The sequence below is a fragment of the Sesamum indicum genome, linkage group LG6 (genome assembly GCF_026168435.1).
Source record: "Sesamum indicum cultivar Baizhima isolate 11 linkage group LG6, ASM2616843v1, whole genome shotgun sequence".
NCBI lineage: Eukaryota > Viridiplantae > Streptophyta > Magnoliopsida > Lamiales > Pedaliaceae > Sesamum > Sesamum indicum.
Genome location: NC_142662.1, coordinates 17,627,378 through 17,637,179, shown reverse-complemented (window position 1 = coordinate 17,637,179; position 9,802 = coordinate 17,627,378). Strand labels below are relative to the sequence as shown.

At 32.0% G+C, this 9,802-nt stretch overlaps 1 protein-coding gene across 1 annotated transcript; it reads left to right on the top strand.

Annotated features, from left to right (window-relative positions):
* Positions 1 to 1,396: 1,396 nt before the first annotated feature.
* Positions 1,397 to 6,371, top strand: APT3 (adenine phosphoribosyl transferase 3). The gene is made up of 6 exons (XM_011082914.3): positions 1,397 to 1,751; positions 1,947 to 2,057; positions 4,035 to 4,127; positions 4,578 to 4,727; positions 5,732 to 5,790; positions 6,138 to 6,371. Exons 1-6 carry the CDS (start codon positions 1,670 to 1,672, stop codon positions 6,189 to 6,191), a joined length of 549 nt encoding a protein of 182 aa, XP_011081216.1. The 5' UTR covers positions 1,397 to 1,669; the 3' UTR covers positions 6,192 to 6,371.
* Positions 6,372 to 9,802: the final 3,431 nt, after the last annotated feature.

The window sequence follows — 9,802 nt, the reverse complement described above, 5'->3', positions numbered from 1 at the left end:
TTGAGGGACACTGCGACTAGGCCATCGATTCGTGTGTGCAGGCCAACCATTATTAATTCAACTCGGAATGCTCGTCGAACGTAACTTTCATATCGTTGTCAGGTCATCATCCAAATAAGCTCTAAGTAGCGAAGGACCTCGATTCAGGTCAATAACAAATTATGTCAATTATGTTGAGACCCGTGGTTATGAGGTTATGGGTTCGGATCCTATAAATATGAGTATTTTTCTATTTTAATGGTAGCTACGTATCTACTTTAATGGCAATGTTGTAAATGGTTTGAGTTGAACTAAATACATCATTGTTCAAGCTTGAAATTACCATTGAGCTTCAAAAGTTGTGTTTGAATTTGGTTTGTTTCTTAATCTAATTGAACTCAAACGAGATGTAATATGAATCGAGCTCGAGTTTTTCAATATTTTTATGTATATTTCATTTTTTTTGCACTAACTGTATCGAGTCGGCAAGTTTATCGAACATTTTTTTTTTCAACTTTTGTTTGTTAAATTGACATATTGAATTCAAACGAGCTTTTGTCGATCGATTTCAATCGAGTGTCAAACAATTTGATTTATTTTCAGCCCTGTTGTGATTTATGATATTTTTTTAGAAGCAATAATTATAGAGTTACATCAATATTTTAATAAAATTTGATGAACACATCGGTTCAGTCAATACATTAATATAACAAATAACATCGAAATAAATTATAATAAATTTCATAAAGTTATACAAATACTTACACAATCCATGGACTGAAACTCATGATTTTGAACGTGTTCGTAGGGCTTCATCCTCTCATTATATTTGATATATTAATAAAATAATTATAATTGTCTCTGATCGGGATTATCATGTCATTTTAATAAATTGTCTAAAAAATTCTACATAAATTGCATAATAAGTACAAGATACTCATCATATAATGAACTTTGCATTTGATCAAACTTGATTTAGACTAACATTTTTCAGTCTTAAAAAAGTTTGTTGAGAAAACGAACGCCCGATAAAATATTTATTTTAAAAAAGAACCGATCAAATATAATATTCAGTAAATCAAGATATTAAATGCTTATTAATAAATACATTAAAATAATTAAAAATACATCAAAACCTAACAAGTGACAACAAATATAAAAAAAATTTAAAAACCATTATACAAATAAGAAATACATATATATATATATATATAGGGGCCTCAAATTTAAAATTTCAATCAAACCAAGAATTTCGAGACTTGAACCTTATTATCGAGGCAAGACTTCGTTGGCCCATTAAAATACTATTTACTACTTCCACAAATGAAATTTTGTTTTAAATTATTTTTTTTGGAAAAGAAAAAAAGAAAAGGTAGAATTTCTTTGGAAGAAAAGCTAGTTTAAAAGAACATACGAAGTGCGAGATTTTACTATGATCCGGTTTGCTTATCGAGTAGATTTTTGCCTCTCTTGTGCAGAGCGCCCCGAAACACACACACATCTCCCTCTGTCCTATAAATAATTCCGAGTCCTTCTGAGGCTTTAATCTCCCTGCACCTACTGTTCTTTCTTCCATTTCATTCTTTACCTCAAAACACACACAAACACACAGAGCAGGGAGAGGGGATACAGCAAACACCACAACATTCAAAGAAAGCAAGTGAAATTAGCCTCCTTAACAGGACTCACAATGTCAGTTCTCAAAGCCGATGATCCACGTATTCCAGCCATTCAATCAAGAATCCGCGTTGTACCCAACTTCCCGAAACCAGGTTTTCACGCACACCCACTGTGTGTGCGCGCGTGTGTTCTTTTCTTCATATACATGTCATACACCCGCTCACTCGTACGGGTTGTTTTGTTCTTGAACTCTTCTTGGTTCAAGATTTTTCTTTTTTCATCCTTTTTCAATTCTTGAGTTCTTGTTTTGATTCTTATGATGTTAATTTTTTGTGGGTTCTTGACAGGGATAATGTTTCAAGACATCACCACACTCTTACTCGACCCAAAGGTCTTCAAAGACACCATTGATTTGTTCGTTGAGCGTTATAAAAGCAAGAACATTTCTGTTGTTGCTGGTATATATTTCTTTTATCTTTGTCTTCTTGCATTTGTTACTTGCGTATTTTACTTACCTTTGTCTTTCCACAGTATATCTTTTACTGTGTGGTCCCGTTTAATTTATTTATGCTGCTTTCTCTTGGGCTGGATGGAAATTTCATCTGATTCTGTCATTGTTACTGAATGAAACTGCTCTACATGTGGTCTTTTTTTTGTCTTCTTTTCCATTCTTAAAATGGACAGCTGAGCACTACTGTTGCTACATGGATGGGTTTGAAGAGATGGTGTAAAAAGACTCTGAATTTGGGAGTAATATTTTATGGGATTGGATTGGAGTGGGGAGAGGGGGAATTCATTTGTAAAGGTGGGGATGGGGGGGGGGGGGTGTTTTAGATTTCTTTTATGGAAACATGAATATGAGGGTTTCAGAGTGATGAATGTTGGCATGTGCTTCTTAAGTCCCATTTGGGCATCAAGGGTTAAATTGTGGTGATGGTGGTGGTTGGTGATGGGTTCCCACAATCCACATTGTTGTTTAAATAAGGGCGTAGGGCCCATCGGGCAAAATGATGGGCTTATTTCTTTCATTGTATCCGTTTAATTCTATTAAGATTATGAAGTCGGTTGGGGGTATTCACTGTTTGATGCATTGGTGTGAGCCTCATCGGAGTAACAAGCGAGCGACCGATCTGTGTATCATGATTATGAAATATGATTGTATGTGAGTGGCATTGGGTTTTTCTGATAAGCAATGATGAAAAATTATTGTAGGAAAGATTGTTTTTTGAGGTCCAGAGTCCACTATGATCGGTAGCACCTTTATCTACTTCCACTGGTATTGGTTTCACTATGTTATGTTATGGTTGTTGAAACTTTATTATACTACTAACTTTATGAAAGTGGGAATGAATAGTGTCCTTGCTGTTGCATCTTTCCGTTTATTCGGGATGTTTTGTCAATGTGATATTTAAGTGAACAAAGAATACAAATTTGATTTTCCGCAGTGCCAAACAATTTACCAAAAAACACGCCTAAGATAAACATATTATATGGCTTGATGTTTTTACACTTATTTTTGTTTCACCAGTAGAGTTTTTGTCAATCATGTATGTCGCTGTAGTGTCAATATATGATACCTATTGTTCCTTTTTTCATGCATTACTTTCGACATATTATGTGAACATTTTATGTTGGCGATTCTTTTTCCCTTTTTCTTTTGTTTGGGTTTGGGGGACCTTGTTCAACATGTTCTTTTTATAGATTTTATGAAAGTTGGAATTTCTGTATCTACTCCTTGTTTTGTCCTTTTGCGTTTCTCGATACATCTCATCTACTTTTTTCAACTGCAGATTACCATCTTCTTGAATTCATAGAAGTTTCATAAGCAGTTCTGGAATCTTTACTTGCCAACTTTTTATTGTTGATATACTAGTATCCTGCTGTGCACATGTCCGTTAATTTGATATATATCTGGTACCTTTTAAAGCAAACCACACACATACACACACACACACATATATATAGAAGAGTTATTTGCTGACTGTTATAATCGTCCGCAGCATTTTCTTGTTCAATGTATTAAGGGTGTTCAAATGATTAGAGGCATAGTGAGTGATATAAATGTAAAATATGTCTGAAATGTTGAACTGAATCTCATACCTTGTTAATGTAGGTCCATAGTTACTTTGATCTTCACAGTACGCTTTTTATTTATTTTTTGCTGCGTTCTAGATTTGCTCATCTCGTCAATCACAAACTTGTGTGTTATCTAATATTAGTATGGGTTTGTGCTGGTGCTTTACAGTTCTCACAAGGTCTGTTGCTCATTTTACATTCTTAGAAGAGCATGTCTAAGTTAGCAAAACCCTGACTTTTCTCTACTGGATATCAGTATTAAATATTTAAGAGAAAAACATTATAAGGTCACTTGAAAAAATTACTGCACATTCTTCATTTATGATTTTGATATACTAATTGTCCATTTCTGTACTCAGGTGTAGAGGCTCGCGGCTTTATATTTGGTCCTCCTATTGCATTAGCAATTGGAGCAAAGTTCGTTCCATTAAGAAAACCAAAGAAACTTCCAGGTAACCTTGTACTCTTTTATTGAATTTTTAATTCAATATTTAAATGAGTGAACTGCTTGACCAGTTGAAACAAGAACATCAGTCAACTTGTAGTTTGCTGCTGCGCCATGCCATTCATTTAGTTCTAGAGTTATTGATTTTCTTCCTCTCTTGACCAGTTCAATATAGTTTTTACTTACATTCTTGTGTGGTGAAAATTGTTCAGGTGTTTGATATTACCACCCTTCCTTTCTTGTACATTTTACCAGTCTTAATCAAGCTCAGTCCCCTTCTTGCGCCAATTAAAACTCTGCAACCCATAATAATCTCTGTTATTATGCCAGTCCCCTTCTTGCATGTTAATGAAAACTTCGCAACCCAAATAATCTGTATTCACGCATTACTTGCTGGATTTTTAATTGCATCATATTAGAAGCTTTACTCTTTAATTGAATGTTTGTCATACTACAGGTAAAGTTTTCAGACAAGAGTATGACTTGGAATATGGAAGCGATTGTCTCGAGATGCATGTTGGAGCGGTGGCTCCTGGTGAGCGTGCCTTGGTAGTTGATGATCTGATTGCTACCGGAGGCACTCTCTGTGCAGCCATGGACTTATTAGGTACTCTATTTATCTCTGGAGCATGACTATAATAGACAGGCCTTTGAAAATCAATTGAGCTGGAAAAGTCTTCTGTGGGCCACAGATATAGTTTTCGACGCAAGTACTCTTGGAAAAATATTGCTTCTACGAGTGTGGGAGATGAGATATTAAAGTATTAGTTGCTGTTCCTTTGTGCAGAACTCTCGAAATGGGAAAAATAAATAAATAACGGGAGCTTTCTTTTTGTTCCCTCTTGGACTACGTATTGAGATATTATCACTGTTTATTTGGGACCCGATCAATAATACAAAGATGGCTGTAGAAGCCTTAGGGTAACTGGAGTCTTTCATTTTATCATATTCATCGGTTAACAGAAAGGCCTTTCTTCGTATGGCATTTCTACTGCCCTTATCATAGATGTGGATAGAAAGAAAGGAAACTGTTTCGATGGCAGGCAACGACATATGTCTTCCTCAGTTCCTCCAACCACCCCACCTGGAGAAACTTTAGTCTGATTGGAACTTTGGAGGATAGCATGCAAGAAGCAGGTAATAGAGAGTGGAGAAACCTTGTGCACAGTTGGGGTTGAGGAGAAGTTTGTGTCAGCGTCGAGGGTGTGGCCGTGCTATATTCGAGCAAGAAGGAAAAAGAGAATCAGAGTCTCATTCTAGTTACCTGATCTCATTGCCCATGTGGCCTCTGAGAGCACTTAATAGACTTGAGTAGTTCCTCCATATACAGCAATGTTGAGCAATCGGCTCAAATTTAAAAAAATGGCGTACAAGCTTCTTCATTGAAGTGGAAGCACATTCTGCTAAAGTTATTACGTATATTTAAAAACGTTCCTATATCTCCATTTTCATTTCCCTGTTTGTACCAAATTTGGTTTCTGAAGCAGTTGAATCCATCCATGAAACACTCCATAAGCATAGTGCATGTCATAATCTAGCACTCTCTCAGTATTCAACCTTCTGAACCGTATGTCAATAGATATGTTTGATCTTTAAATTTTTGTTTTTCAGAACGTGCTGGTGCTGAAGTGCTCGAGTGTGCTTGCGTCATCGAAATACCAGCTCTGAAGGTCTGCTTTTCTTTTTCCCGTGTTCTCATTTAGTTCCAAGTTTATACTCGTTCAATCTCTTACAGCAGTTTCTCATCCCGCCCATTCCTGGCCAATTCTTGTTGTGTTATTTTGGTCTTCCAAGGTATTACTGAGATGTTACCCCCATAACTCCACTTGAACTGTGCTGACACAAACATCTGAACTGATCCGACGCCCAAGTTCTTCTAACTCACCTGAAAGCTTCTCAGAAATACTATAGTTTGCTGAAACGAAAATCTCCAATATAATACGTCTTTATGTTGCTGTTACTGTTTACAATACACTGTTCGACATTGTCTCGTGTCCTTTCCTATTTTCTGTTACAGGGACGTGAGAGATTGAACGGCAAGCCGGTATATGTACTTGTGGACTCGCAATAGTACTCTCAGACGGGGAACGTGACGACATCTGTCTCTATACATGAGAACTCTATTGTTTGGACTATCATCTGGAAATTTTCCATTTTTACCTCTCCATTTCTCTGATTAATTCTCATTATTCAGACAGTTGATTCTGCGTATCAGTCTAGGAAATTTATGGCGAAAAGGCTTCTTATTGAATACATTTCCTCAATATTTCTCCCCTATCTGTCGATGATGCGACGCTCACTGGTTCTTTGTTAAGTGATTCTTTTCCAAAGATAAGCACCGGTTTAGTGCTCGTGTCTGTCGGTGTCGAGTAACTGACTCCTCGACTTAACCAGTGCTTGCAATAGCTTAATTTAAATGCTTATTAGCTTTTTGTTAAAATTAAATTGAAAATAGTGTTTTTTTTTTTATTTTCATTTTATACTTTTGAACAGTTTAAATTAAAAACTCGTTTAAGTCAAAAGTTATACTTGGCTGCTTTTATTTAGTAACACTTGTAAAAATCATGACCAATAAACGTTACGTTATGTAACCGTGGTCATTAATTATTGATTATGCTTATTTAATTTTAGGGTAAATTATAATGACTTCTCTTGAAGTTTGACATAGTTACGAATAATCTCTTATTGTTTGAAAAATTATTAATACTTCCTTAATTTTAACAGTCGTCCAATAATTAGCCCATCCTTTAGATTTTCATTCATTTTTATGGTGAACTAACCAAAATGTCATTGTGGATTAAAAATTATAATTTTATTTATTTAAAATAAAAGTATATTTTTTATGAATTAAGTGAATAATTTTTTTATAATGTTTAAATTTTTTTCATCTATTCTGTTTGATTTTTTTTATAAGTTTTTAACTTTTTTTAAAAAAAAAATACAGTAATGGCAAGTTGATAATTTCATACTTCCATCTAAGGATAATATAATTTCATCAAACATTAGAAAGGTATTTTTAATTTTTCAAAACAATGAGGATATTCGTAATTATATCAAATTTCAGGAAAAGTCATTGTAATTTACTTTTAATTTTAATTAAATGCAATTATTCATGGTTAAATATTATACCTTTCGTAGTGTATGCATATTAAGCCCGCTATTTGAGTGCAAATTCCTTTTTTTTTTTTTTTTTTGTCCTTTGGGTTATTTTCAATAATCACTTTTTGATTTAAATTCCGTTAAAACCATGTTTCGATAAAAGTTTTGATAAAATAACAATTCTCTGCACTCCAACACAAAAGGCCTCCCTCTGTTCTGATTCATCGAGTTAATAATTTATTTATTATTAGAAAAGAAAAATTATAAAAATAATATTTTTTTTAAATGAATTAAAAAATTTATGTCGAGTTATGGATGCTGTCTACGACTCGACACATTTTTTTTTTTTTAAAAATATTCAATCATCGAATCGTGGTTGCCATCTACGGTTCAAGGGGTTTTTTTTTAAAAAAGAAATTTGGCCGTCTGTCCACAACTCGATGGCTGATTTTTTTTTTAAAAAAATTATGTGTCGTCCACAACTCGACATCAATTTGTTAAATTCATTTAAAAATTACAACCTAATATTGTCTCACACAACGACAATCTAACATTTGTACACAGCAAAAAAAGAGAAGAATAATTACATCTAAACCTCCTGGCACATAGTCTATTAACATTAGCCGTTCTTATGTTTTGAAAAATTACACTTACTCTTATAAAAAATATCAATATCATTTACATAAATTATCTCTATATTTGCATAATTGCACAACCTCCAGAAACATCAATATCATTCTAATACGACCCCTATTTTTTTATTATTATAAATAATTTTTGCAATTACATAAAAATAGGAACATAATTTATATAAATAAACCATAAATTAGATATGTAAATATAATTAAATAAACCATAAATTAGATATGTAAATATAATTATATAAAAAAGAATAAGGTAAGTTGTGAATGTTGATATATTGGTGAAAGGGTATTGTCACCTGATTGCATTAAATTTGGTTGTGAACATCTTTTTAGTATTTGTTCGACAACACAAAAATCAGTGGTTGGTTGATGATGTAAGAAGCAAAGTCCATTTCCGTGACAATTGAACTCCACATTTTACACACTTGGCCCATATTGTTTCTTCACTTTAAAGTTATATTTCCTTTATATTAATTAATTAGCATAACGTAATTAGGTAATTCATGTTTATATTTTTATTTATTTTATTTGTTTCTTTAATAACTTATAGGATATTTGGTTAAGTTTATAAAGTTTATAAAACTGTTCAGTATTTGTTTTGGCTAAATTGCATAATAGGCTTCTATGTTTTAATGAAATAGTATGAAATTTTCTTGTGTTAATTTAATAGGCAAAAATTCTCCTCTCTGTTAAAAACAAACGGAGAGTGGCTGACACTCGCCTGGCTTCATTTTTTACTTTTTCTATGGATTATTTTAAATATATAAATGTCCGTTTTGCCAATTTCTTTAGTATTTAAATACATTTTCAATTGATTTATTTATATAGTTAATTAATTTAAAGTATTTATTGAGTTCAAATATATTACAATAAATTATATTTATTACGAGATACATTAATTTATATCTAAAACAACTAAACAGTATAAAATTTTTAAAATTTAAAAAATACAATACAAATTTAATATTTTAAAATTATTTTTAAATTAAATATTCATATAAAATACAATTTAGATATAAAAACATCTAAACAGTATATAAAATTTTTAAAAATTAAAAATTTAAATTGAACACAATACAAATTTAATATACTAAAATTATTTTTAACTAATTAGAAATAATAAAAAATTACTTATAATAATTATATTTATTAATTGAAATATATTTTAATAAAATTTATTTCTTTTAAATATATTTATTAAATATCAATAACTTATTAATTATTTTTAAATTATATTATTTACTATAAATATTATTTAAAATATTTTTTATTTTTAAAAATTAAATTTTTTTCTTCTTCTTCGTCACCGGCCATGACTAATGACCAGGGGCGTCGACCTCGATCTTGGTGACCACCTGAATTTGGCTGCCGCCCCTTCCAAAAGGGGGAGGTGGAACGAGGGCGACGCGACGTTGTCCCCTTTTTGCAGGGCCAACAACGTCGCCGCCGCCTAAGCCATCGACGCCGATGTAGGTGGTGGTCGCCGTCGCTACGAGCACATATATATTATATTATATATATGTATATATGATTGTGTATATATATTATAATATACATTATATATAGTGTACATATAAATATATAAATAAAAAATATATTTAAATTACTGAAAATTTGAACCGTTCATTTCTTACATTCGAAGATCCATAATTGTTATAAGGATATAATAATCAATTCAACAAAAATTCAACATTCTTAGGGCTTACCTAAATGAAAGGGAGAGTATGCAACATTTTAAAAAATATTAAGGGGTTTTTTGCCTATATTTTTAATACAAAGAGTTTTTAACTAAATTTTAAAAATATAGAAAAATTTTATGCAATTTATCCATTTTTTTAAATAGCTTAAAATATCTCAAAGTAATTTATTTACAATTTTTGAGCACTTTTTTTTTTTAAAGAGTAAGCTCAGCACATTTTATCTTATAAGATATTTTAAG

Excerpts from the sequence above, each read along its gene's own strand:
- APT3 (XM_011082914.3), top strand. The coding sequence starts at position 1,670 with ATGTCAGTTCTCAAAGCCGATGATCCACGTATTCCAGCCATTCAATCA. Across the intron at positions 1,752-1,946 it reads ACCCAACTTCCCGAAACCAG|GGATAATGTTTCAAGACATC; the intron begins GTTTTCACGCAC and ends GGTTCTTGACAG. Across the intron at positions 4,128-4,577 it reads AAAACCAAAGAAACTTCCAG|GTAAAGTTTTCAGACAAGAG; the intron begins GTAACCTTGTAC and ends GTCATACTACAG.